Below are 23,286 nucleotides of genomic sequence, written 5' to 3'. Positions count from 1 at the left end.
CATTCCAGAATTTCTTCTACAGCTATCTGGATAATACATCATCATCAAAGAATCAACTGAACAACAGCCCTTAAAATGCTTTATTGAACTGAGTCTTTTTGTAATGTGCAGAAGATGTGTCTGAAAAGACTGCAGTTTGATTTTTAGGGCTTTTTTTTAACATCCTCAACAATCAATTAAAAATTAATCTTTATTGAGGGTAACTCCTGAGATAACCATAAGACTATGTTCTCTTAAAACATTTTCTGTTGCAGAGACTAAAAGACAAACAACGCTAATACAGTACAAAATGGAAACAAACGGAAACTGAGAACTGAGAAAATAAGAATGGAACTCGAATGTCAACCTATGGGGTAGCTTCTTTTGTTGCTGTTATCTTAGATGAACATACATATCACAGTTCTCTTAGGAACATCATCAGGTTTTCAAGTCTAATTTTCAGAAGTTGTGTGCATTTTTATCTTTATAAGCTAACTTTACATTCCAAATAATTAAAGCCTTGCTGTCCCTTGCTTTGGGGCTATTATAATAATCCATACCAAAAAAACTTATAGGATTAACAGTATAGGCAAATGGGTAGCATGACTCAATTAAACAGGCTTTATTTTTTATGTCAGAAATATAACCCAAAACCCCAATAAATAAAAGTTGATAGGAATTAGCATTAAAAATTCAACTGTAACATATGGAGATATCTGGGAAGTCAAATCCTCAAGCTCTCCTGACACTAAGGAGTCTCTGCAAACTATGAAGCAAGTACATAAATAACTCAAAACGATAAGGACTGTGAAGGCTTAGAACCTTTAAGACAACATAATCCAGGTTAACTCCCCACCCCCCCCACCCCCCGACAGCAAATATAGGAATCATTTACACCTAAATAAAATATGTTTAACATAAAAAGGAAAACTTTAAAGAAAGGTGAGAAAAAAAAAAGTGGGTTTAGGGCACACAGAAGCCCTTTGTGGTAGATTCCAGTAGTGGCCCTTGGGTTTTGTCTCCTACAGGTGAATACAAAGTTCGATTCCACATGGATATGATGTCTAACAGGGCAACATACTGGTCATAGTATAGCAAAATGTCACACTCTGGAAGCAAAAACATAGCCCGCTGCAGAGTTTGCATCAATACGCAGGGAGATCACATAAAAAGGTTACTGGTCATGTGTTACTCAAAAGGCTAATTCACAGCCACGAACTGCTAGCGAGCATTCTTTTTTTTTTTCTTTTTTTTTTTTGTCACATTACCTTTGAATAATGGGAAAGCTTTGGGATTTTATAGTTTTACTCCTTGTACTTACATTTTTTAAATGACAAGGTCACTAAAACTCATGCACGCTGCAAAAAAAATCATGCTGTAGTTAAGGTAAACCATCCAAGCAATTTTTATTCATTAATATTCATAAATACACACAGCAGCTTCATTAGAGATTTTTCATTTTTTCCTCTTCAGTTTGAATGTGGAGTATTAGGAGAGCTTTTTGCACGTCAAGCTACAGGACGCAGAGCTTTTTCTCTGCAACCTATATTTACCTGCTAAAAGTAAAAATTGGTTAAGTGGAAATGATTATCATATATATCTTTTCTCTCTTCCTTTGAATGTACACAACGTAACAAGAGTGACAGACCTGAAATTACAATCACCAAAACAAACCCAAAATAGTTGTTGTCCACTTTCATTGGCAAATACAGCACAGAGGACATTGTCTGCAAAGTGGGATGCCATCAAAGAGGAGGCTCATTTCCTTTACTATTCTCTTTTAAATTTAGGTTTTCTAAAGCAACATCTAGAGGCATAATATCTACACAGCCCATAGCACCAAAATCAGCAATCTCTCCCCGTTCTTCCTCATCTGAGGAGGAACTTTCTTCCCGCATCAAAGTGGACAGTAGAAGCTCTTGAACAAACAAGCTGCGGTCTGCCCGTTCACTTTCCTTTGACTGACGCTCTGCTTCTGACATCTTAGGATCATTCAACCTGCATGGCATCACAGAAAGAGAGAAGACAGGACATGTAGTATCATCAACAAAATGAGCTTTCACTAACTGCCTAAACAGCTGGACTGATGCATGCTGAACAACATCTGAAAGCCGTTCCTTTGAGAAACAATATAGGTACTGCTGCACTTCTCTTGACACACACAGATCTGACAACACCTGACACTCCTGATGCAAGAATCCAGACGTTTAACAAACTTGTTCCTAGATGCTTCAAAAAACTTCACAAAAGTAGACTCTAAGGCTGAAGGAAAAAAATAGCTATTTCTGAAGTTTCTTTCCCTTCAGAGGGGTTTTGTTTTAAGGGATGTTAAAATTCTCTAGTCATCCCTTAAGTGCTCATGGCAGAAGAGTTAAAACCACAGAACAAGTTACCTCGTAAGAAGAAACTGGGAATGCTGTATAGTCTGCTGATTGTTTTCCGTGTTAGATGTATTGGTTGCTGCTATAGACTGTGTAAGAGTGGTGGGGATGCTGCTTGTGTTAGTGCGTCTAGTTGCATTGCGTGCAGTCTCCAGTTGTTGTCTTGCTGCCTGTGCATGCTGTCGCTCCAACTGCAGTTGCATCTGCAGCTGCTGTAACTGAGAAGCAGAAGGGCCAGAAGAATTCAGCTGCCCTGCAGAACGTCTCACACCTGATAACTGAGATAAAAGCTCTGCCAGAAGAGAGAAAAGTTTCTACAGTGAAATCTGGTTAAATACATATCGCACAGCAGTATAAATATGTTCTGAATACCAGTATATCAATTCCTTTGCTTTCTAAAAATTTTCAGAAATTAAATTAATGAACAAATTGTATTGATTCAAAAAGCTACATGGGCTATCCATTACAAACATCCCATGTCTCAAACCCCATAGGGTAAGGAAGATTAAGAATCATCTAGAGTAAAGAACCATACATAAATAAGAGAGTCAAAGTTTAAAGCTTTTTAAACCAATAAAAGTAAACCTATGAGGAATACCATATCAGCAATATCCTGTGCAACAATTCTCTAAAATTTTATCTTCAAGTCAAAATAGTTATTGAATAAGAAACCACTTCAATTCTGACTTCAGTTGGTGGCTTTATATACCCCCATGCACCTTCAATGCATATTCCAGAGGGAAGCTGTGCTGCAGAAAAGACAAATGTTATAGCATAATTCCAGACATTTTTAGAAAATATTCAGTTCAGAAAGGTTTTTCAAATGTTATCTTATATGAAAAATATTTGACCACAGCGGGAGTTTTTTGTGAGTCTTTCAACCTCTACTGGAAAAAAAGATAAATTCTAACAATAAAAAAAAATGAAAAAAAAGTCATTTGATTCCTTTCCTGCAAAGATTAAGACGGTGACAAATTCTGTCCATACTAAGCATTTCCCCAAACAAATGTTAATAATAAATTATTGCTCAGTGATTTACTACAGATTACATTCCACACAAAGTTGAGTACTACTCTGTTATGTTTGATGCAAGGAGGGTAGAAATAGTAGATTATTTTTTCCCCCTATCCATCCAACCCTCATTAAAGCTGCAAGTCATTATTACAGGTCATAAAAATATTCCTTCCATCTTACTTTCAAGATATAATCCTTTGAAATTAGGCTTTTCTTAGGGGAATAAAGCACAATGCAGTAGCTCTTTTCATCAGGAACACTTGGAACGCCAACAGTAAATGCTCAAGTCACTTTTAATCAGCACAGCTAATTATATTCAGATTAACTATCAATAATACTTTATTTCACTAATTACTGATAACCACCACAAAGAGAATAACTAATGTTTACAGGTCTGTTACAAGCACAAGTTCTAACTTCTGGTAGCATGTACTAATTATTACCATAATACAAAGGAAGACTTATAACACTGCCAGGTAAGACAGATGTATTTATCCACACTGTTTGCAAGATCACTTTGAGTACAGCTTAACAGAACCCTGGTAGAGATGTGAATTTGAGACACAGGCTTGGCATGACAGAGACAGCCATCCACACTGCACTACATTCTCTGAATGAAAAAAAATAATATTACTTCCACCAACAAAAATAAAAGACAAGACTAAAAGGAGTACCATTTTACTAAACACGCTCCTAAAAGGGAAGGCCTTGTGAGGCTGAACCAAAGGCAGAAATTCTGAAGTTTCCCTGACACTTATTATCTTTAACTATATGAGTGTAACATTGATATCTTAATATTTAACATTAGGACAAAATATAGATCTTTTAAAAAATAAAAATCAACCAAGGAGTTGATTTTACCTCTTTATAGAGAACTTATTTTTCAAAATCACAAAGTTGAAAAAATACAGATTATATCTGCAAATCCTAAACACATGCCTGCGTGATTGTTGCAAATTAAAAATGAGACATCTTCCCCTTGAAAATTCTCCTAAATCTGACCAAAATATGACACAAATCAAATAATGGTTTAGGTTGGAAGGGACTTTTAAAGATCATCTAGTCCAACTCCCCTGCCATGGACAGTAACATCTTTTACTAGATCAAGTTGCTCAAAGACCCATCCAACCTGATTTTGAACACTTGCAATGATGGGGCATCTACAACTTCTCTGGGCAACCTGTCTCAGTGTCTCACCACCCTCATGATAAAAATATTTCTTCTTTATGTCCAATTTAAATCTACCCTCTTTCAGTTTAAAACTGTTGCCCCTTGTCCTGTCACTACAGGCCCTGGTAAAAAGTATCTCTCGGTCTTTCTTAGAAGCCTTCTTTATATATTGAAAGGCTGCAATAAGGTCTCCTCTGAGCCTTCTCTTCTCCAGGTTGAACAACCCCAACTCTCTCAACTTTTCTTCATAGGAGAGATGTTCCAGTCCTCTGATCATTTTTGTGGCCCTCCTCTAACACATCCATGTCATTCTTGTACTGGTGACCCCAGAGCTGGACTCACACTGGATGCAGGACCTTGCACTTGGCCTTGTTGAACTTCACGAGGTTCACATGGGCCCACTTCTCAAGCCTGTCAAGGTCCCTCTGGATGGCATCCCTTTCCTCTAGTGAATCAGCTGCAGCACTCAGCTTGGTGTCATCTGCAAACTTGCTGAGGGTGCATTCAATCACACTGTGTCATTAATAAAGATATTAAATAGTACTGGTCCCAGTACAGACCCTTGAGGGACACCACTCATTACTGGTTTCCAATTGGACATTGAACCATTGACTGAAATTCTTTGGATGCAGACATCCAGCCAATTCCTTATCTATTTAAGAGTCCATCAGTGATATCCACCTCCCTCCAGTTTAGAGGCAAGAATGTTGTGGGGGACCACATCAAAGGCCTTACAAAAGACTAGATAGATGACATCCATAGCTCTTCCCTTGTCCACTGATGCAGTTCCTCCATCATAGAAGGCCATGAGATTAGTCAGGCACAATTTGCCCTTGCTGAAGCTATGTTGGCTGTCTCTTATCACCTCTCTGCCTTCCATGTGCCTTGACATGTCTTCCAGGAGGATCTGTTCCATGATCTCACCAGGCACAGAGGTGAGGCTGACTGGTTGGTAGTTCCCAGGGTCCTCCTTTTTACCATTTTTAAAAATGGGCATGATGTTTCCCTTTTTCTCTGGTCACTGAGGACTTCACTTTACTGCTGTGACACTTCAAATATGATGGAGAGTGGCTTGGCAACTACATCAGCCAGTTCTCTCAGTACTCTGGGATGCATCTTGTCAGGTTCCATAGACTTATGTATGTTCAGGTTCCTCAGGTCGTCTCAAACCTGATCTTCTCTTACAGTGGGAGGGACTTCATTCCCCCAGTCCCTGCCCTGAGGTTCAGGAGCTTAAGAGATGTGGAAAGAGAGATTACCATTGAAAACTGAGGCAAAATAAGTGTTGAACATCTCAGCCTTCCCTATGTTGGTTGTCACTAGTTCACATGTCTTATTTATTGGGGCTGGGTACATTTTCTTTAACGTTCCTTTTCTGGCCAACGTACCTGTAGAAGCTTTTCTTATTATTCTTCGCATCCCTTGCCAAATTCAGCTCCAGCTGTGCCTTAGCTTTCTTAGACCCATTTCTACACATCCAGGCAGCGTCCCTATATTCTTGCCAGGATACATGTCCCTGCATCCACTGCCTGTGCATTTCCTTCTTACACTTTAGTTTGACCAGGAGGTCCTTACTCAGCCATGCTGGTCTCCTGCCTTCCTCCCCTGAGTTTTACACATGGGAATCGAGAGCTCTTGCATCCTGAGAAAGATGTCCTTAAAGAGCTGCCAGCTCTGTTCTGCTCCGCTCCTTTATCCCTGAGGGCAGTTTCCCAGGTCACATTCACTAGTTCCTTAAAGAAATGAATGTATGCTCTCCTAAAATTCGGGGTCCTGACTCTACTCTTCACCTGGTTCATATCCCTCGAGATTGTAAATTCCCCCAGGGCATGACCACTGCATCTCAGGCTGCCAATAATCTTGACCTCTCCAATTAGTTCATCTGTGTTGGTAAGCAACAGGTCTAGTTGCTAGCTCTGGTGTAGCCCTGGTCAGGCTGTCTATCATCCGGATTAAAAAACTATCCAAATTTTCCAGTAGATGTCACGGTGGTTGAAGTCCCCCAGCAGGATCAGAGCCTGCAAGTGTGATGCTTCCTGTAGCTGAAGTAAGAACGCTTTATCAACAGGCTCCCCTTGATCAGGCAGCCTGTAGTAAACACCAGCCGCAAGGTTTCCTTTGCTGGCTTGGCCCCTAATTTTTACCCATGAGCTCCCAACCTGCTCATCGCAGTTTTTCAAGGACAGCTCCGTGTGGTCAATACATTTTTGTTTTACATAGAGGGAAGTCCCCCCCACCCCTCCTTCCTTGCCTGTCCCTTCCTGGATCCTGTCTGTTACTCATGTGCTCTTCGTTCTCCAACTCCAAAGCATCATATCTGTTACATAGGGGAACTTTAGGGGAAGGTCCTTCCTTCTACCCTGAGCAGAGACAATGGTCGAGCCTCCTTTGTCTCGTGCGTTACTTGCGTCAGTCAGCTCAAGGTTGAATTCAGGCTTCCCCTTGCACAATCTTAAGGCAGGGCTGTCACTCAGCTCTATATAAAACGCTTGTTAAAATAGTTATTTAAGAATTTTAGAAGTGTTAGAAGACCTCCTAAAAAATCAGGAAGCCTGTCATCCAAACTGTACTTTTAAAATAAACTGAGCACATTTTAAATGTCTATCAATAATATTCCAATTGAACAAATTTCATCTTGATGAATTCAAGTACAGTACTTTGTTTGCACTAAAAAAAATAAGATTAATTTCTAATACCTCTATGCACATGGCAAATTAAAGCTAGATGCATTGAAGCAGTTAATGGTGGTTAGAAACAATTACATTTAAAAATACATACATACATATCATGAGGAGAGGCTAAGAGACCTGGAACTCTTCAGCTTGGAAAATAGAAGGCTCAAGGGGGAGGAATCTTATCATTGTATATAAATACCTGATGGGAGGGAACGAAGGAAAGGGAGCCAGACTCTTCTCTGTAATGCCCACTGACAAGGCAAGAGACAATGGGCACAAATTAAAACAAATGAAATCCATCTGAACACAAGAAAACACTTTTTACTGTGAGGGTGGTCAAGCACTGTAACAGGTTGCCCAGAGAGGTTGTGGAGTCCATCCATGGAGATATTCAAAACCTGACTGGACATGGTGTGGGCAACCTGCCCTAGGTGGCCTATCTCGGGAAGGGGGTGGGGTGGGTGGATTGTGTTTGACTAGATGATCTTGAAAGGTCCCTTCCAACTTCAACCATTCTGTGGACAAGTCAGTCATGGGAATGAACCTAGAAGTCTCTACATTTGAAAGCACAAGCTAAAGGGGGAGTGTTTTTCATTTCAGAAGTTCCAAGTTCAGTCCCTGTAGACAGTCCAATTAAAGATACTTTTCAACAGTAAACACCCATCAATTACAACATTGGGAAGCGCCTTTTTTTTTCCTAAAACACACAAAAACCCAAGGCAACTATTATCATCTTGGATTTTGATTCAAAGTCTATTTAAGGACTCTGAGCTAACATCAGTGGTTACAGCTCTTACCAGCTATAGGATCCATGGTTTCTCTATTGCTTGGAGAATATGAACTCTGAGAAGATGAAAGCCCACCGGTGGAGCTGCTAGTAAAGTGCATGTTTGATCTACGTGCACGGGGGCCTCCCAAACCCCGGCCTGGGTGAAACATTCTACGTACGTGCCGAACACCACTAGATTCATCGTAACCAAGCAGTTAAGAAAAGTCTTTTGCTATCAAGTATTAAATAACAAGAATATTTACAAGGTGGAATAATAAGGCAACACACTATTCCTCATTGATTCAACTTTATAAGTGTGATGCAATCATAGCTACAGTGATAGTCAGACCTATAGATATGAACCCATGGCACCCAGGGCTGCTTGCACCAAATTCATCTTTCCCAGGCTTTTTATCATGTCTAAAAAAATGTCAGGATGGATTTTCTGCCTTCTGGATCAAAGTTTTCTACTAGGTAATTTAAACTGATAATGCATATTTAGCAAAACACATTACTCAATAGACATAAGGGTTTTAACATCAACATTGGGAAAGAAGGGTATTTAAATACTGAAAATAATCTAAAAAGTTTTACTGTCATTCTTATGAAGAGCACACAGTAATTATTGCATTTTATACTTTTATCCAAGGAATGTCACCCACTCCAGCCTTCAAGGAACTGCAGATCAACAGAAAATTCAGCACTTCTCTCATACCCCTTTGCTTCATCTTCCCTCTCATTCTCCACACAAATTCCACTTGCTCCAATTATGAAAACAAGCCCTTTCACTTTATTTCCCACATTTCTTAGAAGATGTCTATAAAAGCTATGAATTGAAATAAGTGTTTTCATACATTATTAAAAGACTATCAGCAAATCATTTAAAGATGATCTTTCCCAGAACAGTGTTAACATATGAGTTCTCCCAAGAAAGTCTATCTAAAGCTTCCTTTTATCTTAAGAAGCACTAGTGCAATTAACTACTAAGCTAGGAAATAATGTACTTGGACATATTTTATTTTTCCAATTTCTAAATTAGTAGCTTTAGCTCACCTTATGTCCAATTTTCTTATTTTCAAAAATAGTGTGTTTATCACTTGTATAAAATCTATTATTTGTAGCAGACTGGGACCCAATGTACTTATCCCACAATGTACGATTATGGTGTAGAAATAATTTCCTCATGACATCACTAAGTTGAGAAATTTAAGACTGAGAAATTATTAGACTTCTTCTGGCAAGAATATCCAGTTACTATAATAAATACTTTCAGGAAGAATTGACTCTTTCAAATATATTATGCTACAGAGCATAAAACATTTCACTTGCAGGATTTAGGAGGGAGGAAAAAAATATCTCCCTTAGGACAGAATATAGTTGTCTAGCACAGATTGGTTTGTTCCTCCTTTGAATCTGTTGATACTGGATACTGGCAGCATGTCCTGGTTTTGACTGGGATAGAGTCAATTTTTTTCCTAGTAGCTGGTACAGGGCTGTGTTTTGGATTTAGTATGAGAATATCATTGATAACACACTGATGTTTTAGTTGTTGCTAAGTAGTGCTTACTCTAAATCAAGGACTTTTCAAGTTTCCCATGCTCTGCCAGTGAGCAGGTGCACAAGGAACTGGGAGGGTGTATAGTCAGGACAGCTGACCCAAACTAGACAAAGGGATAGTCCATGCCACAGAATGCCATGCTGAGTATATAAACTGGTGAGTTGGCCAGGGGCTGCCAATCGCTAGTCGAGGACTGACTGGACATTGGTCAGCAGGTGGTGAGCAACTATATTGCGTATCACTTATTTTTTTCTTTTTTCCCCCCTTGGGTTTAATTCCTCTCTCTTTCTCTCTCCCTTTCATTACATTGTTGTTGTTATTATTATTATATTTTACTCTATTTCAATTATTATTTTTTTCTTATTCAACCCATGAGTTTTACCTTTTCCTGATTCTCCTCCCCATCCCACCAGGGGCATGGGAGGGGGGGGGAGTAAGCAAGCAGCTGCGTGGTACTTACTTGCCGGCTGGGGTTAAACCACAACATAGTGATAGAACGTTGTCAGTAATATTTTACTGATTGACTAATACTCTCATGCAGTTTGGGAAGCTTTCTCCAGCTACATCTGACAGAAAAATGCCCCTGTTCTGGGATTTTTTTTTCAAGTAAACTTGGGGAAATAAGAAAACTAGAACATCTTTAATATAAATCCTTTAAACAATTCCAGCCTTGGTCTCATTTAGAAAAGGATCTTAGTAGCTGCTAACTGCACCTTTAAAAGTGTTTTTAAGATAAACAACATTATTTAAATACTATTTAAGAGTATATTGATGTCTCACCCAACTATGCTAGGGTTAAAAAAAAGCATTTGGAACTCTTAATTCATTGCAAACATATACTGAAAACAATCCAGCTAGAACCATTTACACGGTCAAGACTAAAGTCATGTTTTAAACAGTAAACCAGTTGAAAATTGTTTAAGAAAGAAACTGGAATTTAAAGAGCTGTCCAGAGTCTCCAGGAATAAAGGTGATATCTTGCAGTGGCTGCACAGGATTCTCACAAGAAATACGTGCAGACATTTAAAACATCTTAAAAAAATCCTTCTAACTGCTACACAGAAAACAATATCCTTTCCTAAACTGCTAGCAACTGGGTGGGGGAAAAATCTCTCCTCCTTTTTTCTTCCTTTTAGGCTTAGCTGTCAGAAGACATGAAATAGCACTCAACATGGAACAGCTAGTCCAGAAAAATTTTCTCTATCAAGTTTTGTGGACTTGGCAACACTGATTGCTAAAGCAACGCTGTACAGAAACTTCCACGTGCATTTTCTATAATTATTTATAACATGGTCCAATTTATAAAGCTCCCCCCCATCAGATTTGTGATGACTGACACTGTGGCCTTATTCAGTAACTGAAAAGATTAATCTGATTTCTCTAGCTCTTATGTAGCTAGTAATAAACACACATTTCCCAATTAAAAGTTATCTGACATCACTGATGTGGGGAGGGGGAAGAAAAACTCCAGAAGCATGAATTCTAATCCAACACTTCATCCACTTCAATAGGAAGTCACTGTGTAATTTGGACTGACAATTTAAATGCTAACAAATTTAAATGTAAATACAGATCACAACCAAAGTGAAACCATTTCCTCTAATGCTACTAGCAGTAGATATAATGAACTTTTTTTTTTCCTTGTAAGAAGCCCTGAACAAAAAAGGCACTATCAAATTATACTGGTTTGATTTTTAAATGAGATACAGAAAGATAAATAATTTATAGAAATCACTTAACAAGAGTTTTTCATGATGGCCTGTACTTCCATGAAGTAAGAGTACCTTCTGAAATTATGTTGTAGGTATTTGTATAGCAAAAACCAAGCCACATTACTATTCCTAAGACCAAGTAGCACAAAAGAAAATTGTACTTAAAGTGCAAAGAAACTGACAGTTTGAGCTCTTCAGTCATTAAGAGTAGTTATATCACTACAATCTGCAAATAACTGAAAGACAGCCCTAATCCCTAGGAAGTCTCCTGATTGCTCTTCTAGTTACAGCTTTAAAAAAGTCAATAAAACCCAGGCTGAAACTACTGTATGAAATATGGTGATAAAACTAACCAAACACTTAAAATCACTCAATTTCAAAGTTCAAAACATTCTCTAACACATTTGCTTTTGGTGAAATTTGCTGCTTTTGGTCTTGTAATTACTTATAATACACTATTGCATTCAGATTGCTGCTTTCCCATACACAAAGCGGCATCAAAACTAATGACAAGGAAGGGTAAAAACTGCAGTGCAGAAAGAAGCAACTAGGTATTCAAAAACATCTTTAAAAGGTTTTCCTATCAGGAATAAAACAAAAACACACACCCACATTGTCAAGCTACACCTAAAGCCCATTCACAGTCTGATAGATATAAATATTTATACATATAAAAAAATCAGACATATAGACCCCCTATAACTAAACATCAATTCTAAAAAATAAGCAAAACTGATGTAGCCACTTAACTACGGAAGTCAAAACAAGTAGTTATAGCTATCATAAGGAACAGTCTATCCCTTTTCCCTCGACTTAGGAAAGGATATTAAATCTCTAGGAGCTCTGTGTTCCAGTGTAAGATGAGCTGCAAAGTCATCTGTGACATGATTCGGATCCCCTCCAGGTAATGCTGCACATATTGGACAGATCTGAAAAAACAAAGTGAGAAAAAACCCAAACACAACCAATTTCTTTACACAAATCACAAAACACATAATTCAGAGTTGATCACTTGACATGGATTCTTATACTTTAAATATCACATTTTAATCCTATATTTAAACAGCCACAGATTTAAAACAGTAAATGTGTTCAAAGGCAGCTGTTAATTTTAGTATTTTTTAAGACTCAATTTTCTTTGTAATTATGCTTTTAATAATACCACAGAAACCAAAAAGTAAAAATTTCAAATCCTATCTGCAATGTTTTGGCTTTCAAACTTGTCTTTATATGTCAATTCCAACACAGACAGCAGGCCTGGTTACACATGATTACTGCTTGTATGTACCTGCATATGACATTATCAAGTTCATTTACCACTCTTTGAATCCCCAAGCAAATTATTCATCTCACCAGAAAAGTGTGGGAAAGAGAAATCCAGATAGAATATTCATTAAAGTATCACCACTGAGACTACCCATTTAGGTAACATGCAAGTAGAGATTTGGCAGAGAAGAGAAACTCCTTATTCCTACCAAGTATTTTGGGAGATGACATTATAGTTTTGTTTTTTCCTTAAGCCTAAACACACATTTTTAAAAAGTCTAGGGGACACTTACTGCCATAGTAACCTTCATTTATTATTTTTATTTTTCCTCCCAGTGACTTTGCATCTACCTCAGAGAAGCGTGCCTTAAAAGTCCTTTGCAACAGTTTTGCAGGCCAGTCTTAAAGTTTGACAGATCACAGGATAATAAGCCAGAGAGGATAAACTTCCACGCAATACGTTAGATCTTAACTACACTTCCAGAGAAATGAACCTGGACTTTGCAACTGATAAGACTGTAAAGTAGGGGGGAGACACTGGACACCAGACTGGGAGGGGTGAGGGAATCAATAGAACCATACAAACCAATGAAAAGACATGCAGGGGAAGGGACAGCAGGGAGGAACAAATGGAAGGGTAGATGGAAAAGGATATAAAATGGGACAGTCGCATGTAAAACAGAGCTGGTGAGTATGTTTGGCTGGCTGAGCCCTGAGCCTGATCACCGCAGTCTGTCCTGTCTTTTTATATCTTCTTATTAAATCTTAACAATCTCTCTGCATAATCTCACTCTATCCCATGTGTATGTATGCTGCAAGGACTAAGTGCCAGCTACTGGTGAGGCCCAAGCATGTGTGAATGAAATTTGGTGCCAACTACTGGAGTCAGACTGGGGCTGTAGGTGCCCCTGTAACCTATGGTGTCAGCTACTGGAACAAATGAGAGTTTTAGCATAAGTAGTTGGAGGGGCCATAGCTCTCTAGACCTAGGGCAGGTACCAGAAACTTTGTGCCTGGAGTACTAGCTACTAGGGGGGGCTTCCATGAGTGAATTTTCTGCCGGCTACTCCAGTCAGACCAGGGGTGCAGGCACCCCTGGCCTGTGGTGTCAGCTACTAGACTGAGTGGGGTCTTAACATCAGCTACTGGAGCGAGTTGTGGTCTCTGCCTCCAGCCACTGGGCCAGGAATGGTATGTCCCAAAAACAGCTGATGGGAGGAACCAACATGAGCGAGGGGCCCAGCACTGGTGGCTGGAGCAGGACCACCAATCACAGACCATGAGGTGCCAGCTGCTGAGGGAAAGGGGGGGGAGGTGTCTGCATCTTCCCCAAACCTGGAGCATGTGTGTATTGGCTAGCAAACTTCAAGCTAATGAGTAGGGAGGAGCCTCAAGTCTAGGCAGTAGTATGAAGCAGGCAAGGGTCTGTGTGGATATTCCCAGGGGGACCTGCAAATGTAGAGTGCCTGTGAGACAAGTGCACAAGTGTTTGCTAGTGAGCATCAAGCTGGACTAGCTGGTAAGTAGGAGACCTGTGAAGCAGGTAAAAGTGCCTGGAATCCAGGCGTGGTAGTGGACAAAGGGGGCCACACCAGTACTCAAGGGATCACAGCGAATGTGTGTGCGCATGTGAATATAGAGAGTATATCATATGTGTACCTTCACTAGTGACCTTCTGTCTCTACCAGCTGAAGAGGAAGAAGGGGAACATGGCTGCTTATACTTATGTTTTATGCAAGTCCTACATGTAGGTGTTATTGAAGGCAGCACCATGTCTGTGGTTGTCTGTGTGATGGGCCATGTCAGTGTCGTCTGTGTGTGTATGGGTCTCTGGAATATATGCTCAGCTTTCACTACTGGTTGAACCTGCAAACAGGAAATTGGCAGCTGCATCCCTCAGCCTAGACAGAGGCCCCAGGTCTGGGCTTCAGCAGCTGAGCAGAAGGGAATCCTGGACTGGAGAAGGCAGCCATGCTCTTAACATCCCTTAAAATTAACAGATCACCATATTACTTTGAATGAAATCCAGGAGATGATTAAAAAGCCTTAAGCCAGTTAGGCTCCAAACATCACAGTTGACAGTTTCTAGATTTGTTCTCTTATTACCATCACCTCCCTATTTATACAAATACTTGTGGTTTTGGCTGGGATAGAGTCAAAATTCTTCACAGTAGCCCATATTAGTGCTATGCTTTTACTTTATGACCAGAAGAGTGTTGATAACACAACAATGTTTTAGCTATTGCTGAACAGCTCTCACACAGCATCAAGACCTTTTCTGTCTCTCACATTGCACCAACAGCAGGTAGACTGGGGATGTACAAAAAGTTGGGAGGGAACACACCTGGGACAGGTGATCCCAACTTAAAGGGATATTCCATACCATATGCCATTATGCTCAGCAATAAAAAACATGGGGAAGAAAAAAAAAAAGGGGAGGGAAGGAAATGTTCAGAGTTATGGTGTTTGTCTTACTAAGTAACCATTATGTGTGATGGAGCCCTGCTTTCTTCCTGAAGATGGCTAAACACCTGCCTATCAATAGGAAGGAGTGAATGAACTCCTTATTTTGCTTTGCTTGCACAGGCAGCTTTTGCTTTATCTACTAAACTGTCTTTATCTCAACCCACGAGTTGTCTCACTTTTACCTTTCTGATTCTCCCCCACCCCCCAAGCTCACTAGGGGCAAAGGGGGAAGTAAGCAAGCAGCTGTGTGATGTTTAGTTGCCAGCCAGGGTAAAACCATGACCAGCATTTTTGGTACCCAACATGGGAATCAAAGGGTTTGAGACAATGAAAGATTTGACCAGAGCATATTAGAGGGAACATATAATTATCATAGCTGTTTCACCACTGCTGACCACAATATTAACTTATCTGTTCTAATATTAGTTTATCTGATCTGCACCATGCTCCTTTTTTTTGCTGTACATATTAAAGACTCTTTTGGGCTTCTGTAACAAGACACCAGAAGCTGCCCCCCATGGCCAACAGAGTCAGTTCCAATCAGCTCCAAGACAGACCCACCCCCAGCCAAAGCTGAGCCATTCAGTGATGGTGGTAGTACCTCTCTGTAACATATTTAAGGAAGGGTAAAAAAGCTGCACAGCAGCAGCTGTGAGAGATGAATGAGGAAATGCAAGAGAAACAAACCTGCAGACACCAAGGTCAGTGAAGGAGGGGGAGGGAGGTACTCCAGGCAGCAGAGCAGAGATTCCCCTGCAGCTTGTGGAGAAGACCATGGTGAGGCAGGCTGTCCCCCTGCAGCCCCTGGAAAAGCACATATCCACACTACAGCCCATGGAGGACCCCACACTAAAGGAGGTGGATGTGCCCTGAAGGAAACTGCAGCCCATGGAGAGGAGTGCCTGCAGGACCAGATTTTCTGGCAGGAACTGTGACCCTGTGGGGGACCCATGCAGGAGCAAGCAGTCTATTCTTGAACTGCAGCCTGTAGGAAAGACCCACGTTGGAGCAGTTTATGAAGGACTGTATCCCATGGGAGGACCCCCATGCTGGAACACTGGAACAAGCTGCCCAGAGAGGTTGTGGAATCTCCTATGAAGACATTCAAAACCCACCTGGATGCAATTGTGTGACCTACTCTAGGAGAACCTGCTTTAGTAGGGGGTTGGACTAGATGATCTTCATAGATCACTTCCAACCCTAACCATTCTGTGATTCTGTGGAGTGTGAGGAGGAAGGAGCAGCAGAGAAAGCATTATGAACTGACCACAACCCCCATTCCCTGTCCCCCTGTGCTGCTCAGGGAAGGGAAAGGAGGTAGAAGAGTTGGGAGTGAAGTTGAGCCTGGAAAGAAAGGAGGGGTGGGGGGGAAGGTGTTTTTTAGATTTGTTCTAATTTCTCGTTGTCCTACTCTGTTTAAATTGGCAACAAATTAAACTAATTTCCCCAAGTCGAATCTTACTGAGAAAGCCAGAAGCAAAACAATTGTTCCAGTAGTCTATTATTACAGTGTATAATTGCTCTGCACCAATCGTTATTGTTGAAATAATCAGGAAAATCAAGTGGTAAAGGGAAACAGCAAGGGCCACTTTTTATAAAGAGTCAATATATTTAAAAGCTATTTATTTTTAAAAGGGTTTAACCCTCTCTGTAACACCAGTATTTAGCAGCCTGCATACCAAGGATCCAAGGACTCAGCTGCATAACCTTAACTCAGACTGCTGAGAGAGTACTGTGAGAGTCTGTAGAGGTAAAGGTGATATTGTAGACAGATGTAGGGTCGTTATGTTGGGGACTGTTAGTAGCGCAAAGAGTCAAGAGGGGAAAACACCAGCATGGTGTGTATGTATGGTACACACCTTCCTAGTCAGTATTTAAATGAACGCATATTTCAAGAAAAAAATACTCATTTTCTGGAATTTTTTATATACTTTCATTGTAATTGAAAAGCAATGCTGAAGTGACTTGGCTTACCACCTCTGATGATGTTTCTGTGTGTTCAGAAGCAACGTGTTCTTGAAGAGATGTTTCTGTATAACCCATCTTTCCACAGTAAGGACAAGTAAAGGACTGTGGCTGCTCTACAGAGAAAGCTTCTCCACCATAATACAAATCTGGAAAAAGATGTTATTTTATGAGGGATTATTTTCAAGCAGCATTATTATATTTATATAACCTCTTTATATATACACCTATGTGCACGTAATCACTGTCAAATTAATCCATTATTTAATCAAAATAAACATATTAATTCTGCACAAAGTGCATATGCCAATATTATAAAGTTGTTCCATGACTCAACTTCCAAAAGAATAGACAGACTACACAATTTTCACTAGCAAACAACATAACTTTCTAATATTCAGGAAGAGCAAAGTCTGATGGTGCTGCCAAACCATCACTTTTCCCTCCACCCTTGTTTTTACTATAGGTGAGCTTGTACTACATATAAGATCACTGTAGATGTACTGTGCTCTCACAGCCTTACTTGCAGCAAATTTATATTAAATATTATAATTTTAAAAGCCTCAGTGACACCAGCACACAATATGTTGATATTGGTGCCATAGCCGTTAACTAACAATATGGGGAAATTTTAGTGAAGCAAAAGGAGGTGTTACATACCAGTTTCAATACTTCAACACTTCTTGACTACTGAAGTAGCAGCCTCCCTTAAGTTACTGATTTAGCAATTAACATGAGACAAACTGATCATGAAGATTTAACAAACCATGCTAAATTCATACTAAATTGCATCACTCCAGGAAATTTTTCCTTCACTGCTTACAGAGGAAGAGCACTAAGACGATGCTTAGGCTCAGAATGTTCTCTAAAGGGGACTTGATGGCATACTAAATTAGATTTCGAGCCTAAGAGTATTTGGAAACTATAGTGTTTCCTAAAGGAAATGGCTTTAGGATGTTTGACAATCTCAATGGGGAAGTAAAAGAACAATTTTGCTTCATCAACCACAGAGCTAGCATATTCTTCCCTCTAGTTGCAAACCTCCTGGCACTCATTCAGAAATACACTAGCATTCCTTCGACAAAACCAGTATTTCAAGAAGCTGATTCAGAACTCAATGTAACAATTTGCCCTTGTAGACAGAGGAGACATATTACTTTAAGAAAGTACACAGAAACCAGAGTAATTTTAATAACACTTATTTTCATAAAGTACAACTTAATTTCAATTTAATATGCATAAACTAAAAATGTTAATATTATACAAGTAATATGCTGATTTCACACTAATATTTGAACTAAAAAGTTAAAGAAAATTAATGCTGACAATCTTTTTTCCCTCCCTTTTTTTTTTCTTGAGGTGGTACTTTAACAGTGATCAATAAGCTTCATTAATCAGAACAGTATTACTCTTAAAGCTACTGCATCTTCCGTTTTGCTTCACATTTTCTAGCTATAAAGATTCTGTGTTTTTTAGTTTCTGCTAAAGCAAAGTCTGGAAAAAGTTGCCAATTGCTTCCATATAGCACATCAATATTTCAACCTTTTTGAAATATCTCAGAGTATAGTAATAGCAAGAAACAGCACAATCTCTGGTTTTCTTCATACAAATTCATCAGTTTCTCAGTGTTCAGCTACAGAGCTAAGTAGTGCTTGCTGGGCTAACTACTTGAGAATCAGAAACACTCTGCTGGACATTCTGTTGTTGATACCACATATCAAAGCCATGAACACACTGAGGTGATGATGCAGATTACAAAGGATTTGATTTGATGCCCAGCTGTCAACGTCTAACACTGCCAACACAGCTGTCACTAACTGACTTAGCAAGACATGCATGACTAAATGGATCATCATCTAATAGTTTAAGACTGGTAAAGCCTCAAGCTGAATTCTAGTCAATTTATCCAGACCTCAGACTTGGCATTTTAAAGCTTAACTTCATGTACACAGTTCATGTTTTCGCAAAAGGTAGCTGGAGGGTTTTGATCTTGTACCCTATAAGCACCTGAGCTGAATTTACACTGGGGATGTGAACAGAAGTAACACAATATAAGCTCTTAATACAATTTTCCAGGAAAATCATATTACTTTCTTTGCCTAGTCTAACCCCTTGAAAATGGCAGGGATAGTGAGGAAATAACATGCTTCCACATAATACAAATCAAGCATCCTAACAGCTTCAAATATAGAGTTTGTGGCTCACTGTCAACAATTCTTTTTCAGGAACATGGAAACTGGAAAGCCTGCTCTGAACTTCTATGCTGCTCTAGCAAAAAGTATAATTTCTATAGACTACTAGACATGCACATCCCTATTCTTAAAGTAGACCTATTGCAATGCTTTCTGTCCTTTGCTATGACAGCATACCAATGTTTGTGCCCATTCAGCATTTTAAACCATGTCTAACAAGTATCTTTTCCCAGCATCACTCTAGGAACTGAAAAACAATACAACTGTCATCATTCATAATTCCACCTTCCTCATTCAGAAGAAATACTAGATTGTGCATTGACTTACGGTACTAGTGAGCCAACTAGGCTCATAAACACAAACATGGGTGAAGCTGGAAGTCACTAGGTGCTGCTTATTCATTTCCAAGTCTCACATGAGTTCCTATACTGATCAAAGTCTCTGGAAATTCAAGGCCATGACGTCCTGGTTTCATCTGGAACGGAGTTAACTTTTTTCTTAGTAGCTAATACAGTGCTATACTTTAGCTCTGATGTGAGAACAATGTTGGTAACACACTGATATTTTTAGTTGTTGCTGGGTAATGTTTATACTAAGTTAAGGACTTTTCGGTTTCTTGGGCCTTGCCAGCCAGAGTGCTGGAGGGGCACAAGAAACTGGGAGGGGACACAGCCAGGTCAGCTGACCTGAACCAGCCAAAGAGGTATTCCATACCATAGGACTTCATGCTTGGTATATAAATTTGGGGTGTTAGCTGGGGCCCGGAGATCGTTGCTCAGGGACTGGCTGGGCATCGGTCAGCAGGTGGTGCTGTGCATCACTTGTTTTCCTTTCTCCCTTTTCCTTTGGGTTTTATCCTTTTCCCCCCCTTTCCATTGTAACTTATTATTATTGTTATTTATATTATTGATGTTCTTTCTTTTTTATTCTGTTTAAGAACAACTGAATAATTTCTCTCAAGCCCCAAGTTTTACATTCCTTTCCAATTCTCCTCCCCGCCCCTCCGGGTGGGGGGGGAGCAAGCAAGCAGCTGCGTGGTACATGGTTGCTGGCTGGGGTTAAACCATGACACACAACTAAAGCTCCTCCAGCAACCTGTCATTAGTATATATTTCACAGCATTTTAAGGCTCCTATGCACTATAGTAATTGACCTTGGCTGGCCACCAAGTACCCACCAAGCCACTCACTCTCCTCCTCTTCAACAGGACATGGGGAGGAAATAAGATGAAAAAGCTTGTGAGTTGAGATAAAGATGGGAGATTGCTTACCAGTTATTGTCATGGGTGAAACAGACTCTTACACGGGGAAAATAATTTATTGCCAATTAAAAATAGAGTAGGATGGTAAGGAATAAAGACAAAACTAAAAACCCATCCCCCCCCGCCACCCTCCTCCTCCTCCTCTTCCTAGGCTCAACTTCATTCATAGTTCTTGTACCTCCTTCCCCCAAAGCAGTGCAGGGTGATGGGGGGTCGCAGTCAGTTTGTAACACTTCATCTCTGCCACTAATACCTCCTCATGCTCTTCCCCTGCTCCAGTGTAGGGTCCCTCCCACAGGATTCAGTCCTTCACAAACTGCTCCAACATGGGTCCTTTTCCATAGGGTACAGTCCTTCAGGAACAGACTGCTCCAGCACAGATTCTCCATGGGCCACAGATCCTGCCAGAGAAACCTGTTCCTACATAGGCTCTTCACTGGCTGCAGTTCCTGCCAGGAGCCTGCTCCAGTGTGTGGTCCTCCACAGGCTGCAGTGTGGTATCTGCTCTGATGTGGTCCTCCATGGACTGCAGGGGAACCTCTGCTCCAGAGCCTGGAGTACCTTGTCCCCCTCCTTCTTCACCAACCTTGGTGTCTGCAGGGTTGTTTCTCTCACATTGTTCTCACTCCTCTCTCCCAACCGCTGCACAGTGTTTTTTACCCTTTCTTAAACATGTTATCACAGAGACACCACTGACACTGCTGATTAGCTCAGCTTTGGCCAGTGGTGAGTCTGTCTTGGAGCCAGCTGCACTGACTCTTACAGAGTTATACAACTGCACAGTAATTTCATTAGATGTCCCAAGCTATTCCTGACACCTAGGAGAATCTACTTGGTTCACTGCCCCATCACAACCCATAACTTTAACAAGGTTTCAAGCACAGATTACCAGTACAGTCTCTCCACTTTCTATACAGAGACAATGCTGCCTACTGGTTAGCATGCTGAATGGAAGCAGAGATACTTAGGTCCTTCCCTTAGGTCCATCTTCATCACCAACTACAGATGAATCTTGAACATATCATCCCTATGACATATCTTCCCCCCCATGTTTAAAGGGGGTGGGGTGGGTGGGTGGTACTGGCCTCCTCTGAGCTTTCAGTTTTGCAATAAAAAATATATATATAGTCTCCTGCCTCCCTCTTTACCACAAAATAAAGTGTTCACCATCTTGCCTACTGTCCACTCCCCAACTCCATCAACTAATAACCACCACAATGAGCAACAATTCTCATTTTTGTCAATAGAAAGGTATTCTAGTAGTCACACATCTACCTCCGTTAAGTCTTCAGTCTTCCACTCTGTTTTTCTCCCAGTGTTCTTTATTCTTATGTTTCCCACCCATACTTCCATAGACAGCAAGTGACATCTCTGTCCAGTTCCATCTTTTTTCCATTTAGTTTTATACTGCTGATGTTTCCCTTCAGGATGTTTTCTTTTAACCTTCTTGTACATCTTTGGTTAATTATTTTTAGTTTCACTAGAACAACTAACCTGACAACTCTGAAACAAATTTAGACTAACTGCAGCATTAATTATATTTTTTCATTGTCTACTAAATACCTCTATGTTCCTCTAAATCACATTACCTCCTTATTTATACAACACCCTTAAAAAACTTACTACACTTTCTCTATGCATCCAATTTTTAACCACACTGTACATACTTTCTTATATTACAATCCTGTATGGAATGTAAGGTAAGGCATAAGTATTTCCAGAATGAAGTCATAAACCTTCCTAAAGCCTAAGCAGAAAGACATTTATAAACATTCTTTATTTTAAATTGGTGCATAAATCAACAAGGTGAACTGTACTTTGGCTTTCTCTGCCATTAGCCCTTGTTGCAGTTCAGAATACAGTGACGTGCTTTCCTCTCATGCTGTTCCAGGTTTAATAAAACAAAAAGTCTTGTTGAAGGGCTGAGCTTCAGCATTTTCTTCTTTTACTATCACCAATTCTAAGGGAACAGTGTTCAAGTATAAGCTACATGAAAACACTAGAAGAATATTTTTAATTCTTCTGACAAACTACAGAAACATCTCCTATACTCCATAGAAACCAAACAATTTGTAAGTGGTCCTAAAAACATTTCAGATCAGCCCCCGTCCCTACTTCACTGCAAAGTTTCTTCCACCTTCCTGGCTTGTTTGTTCATAAAGACTTAGAATAGAATCGAATAGATTATTTCAGTTGGAAAGGACCTACAATCATCATGTAGTCCAACTGCCTGACTACTTCAGGGCTGACCAAATGTTACAGCATGTTATTAAGGACATTGTCCAAATGCCTCTTAAACACTGACAGGCATAGGGCATCAACCACCTCTCTAGGAAGCCTGTTCCAGTGTTTGACCACACTCTCAGCAAAGAAATGTTTCCTAAAGTCAAGACTGAACCTCCCCTGGCACAGCTTTGAACCATTCCCATGCATGCTAACACTGGACCCCAGGGAAAAGAGATCAGCACCTCCCTCTTCACTTCCCCTCCTCAGGAAGCTGTAGGGAACAATGAGGTTGCCCCTCAGCCTCCTTTTCTCCAAACTAGACAAGCCCAAAGTCCTTAGCTGCTCCTCATAGGACGTGCCTTCCAGCCTTTTCACCAGCTTTGTTGCCCTCCTCTGGATGCATTCAAGGACCTTCACATCCTTCTTAAATTGTGGAGCCCAGAACTGCACGCAGAACTCAAGGTGAGGTCGCACCAATGCTGAATACAGCAAGATTACAGCCGAGTACAGCAGGATAATCACCTCCTTTGACCTGCTGGTTATGCTGTGTTTAACGTACCCCACAATGCGGTTTGCTCTCTTGGCTGCCAGGGCACGCTGCTGATTCATATTGAGCCTCCTGTCAACCAGCACCTCCACATCCCTTTCTGCA

General features: G+C 40.3%; 1 protein-coding gene across 3 annotated transcripts in view; it reads right to left on the bottom strand.

Annotated features, from left to right (window-relative positions):
* Positions 1–1,360: 1,360 nt before the first annotated feature.
* LOC129783156 (E3 ubiquitin-protein ligase KCMF1-like) overlaps positions 1,361–23,286 on the bottom strand; it is a 50,311-nt gene continuing 28,385 nt past the window's right edge. For 2 of the 3 annotated variants that reach the window (XM_055793003.1, XM_055793005.1), the window contains 5 exons: positions 16,965–17,104; positions 12,086–12,187; positions 8,017–8,191; positions 2,373–2,652; positions 1,361–1,977 (listed from right to left, as the gene is read on the bottom strand). In XM_055793003.1, coding sequence (XP_055648978.1) covers positions 1,725–1,977; positions 2,373–2,652; positions 8,017–8,191; positions 12,086–12,187; positions 16,965–17,104 — 950 coding nt within the window. In that variant the 3' untranslated portion in view covers positions 1,361–1,724. The remainder of the gene's footprint in view (positions 1,978–2,372; positions 2,653–8,016; positions 8,192–12,085; positions 12,188–16,964; positions 17,105–23,286) is intronic. The other variant, XM_055793004.1, reaches the window with a different exon arrangement.

This window comes from Falco peregrinus, chromosome W (assembly GCF_023634155.1).
Source record: "Falco peregrinus isolate bFalPer1 chromosome W, bFalPer1.pri, whole genome shotgun sequence".
Classification (NCBI taxonomy): domain Eukaryota; kingdom Metazoa; phylum Chordata; class Aves; order Falconiformes; family Falconidae; genus Falco; species Falco peregrinus.
Note: the sequence above shows the minus strand (reverse complement) of the source record. Positions and strands in the feature narration are given on the sequence as shown.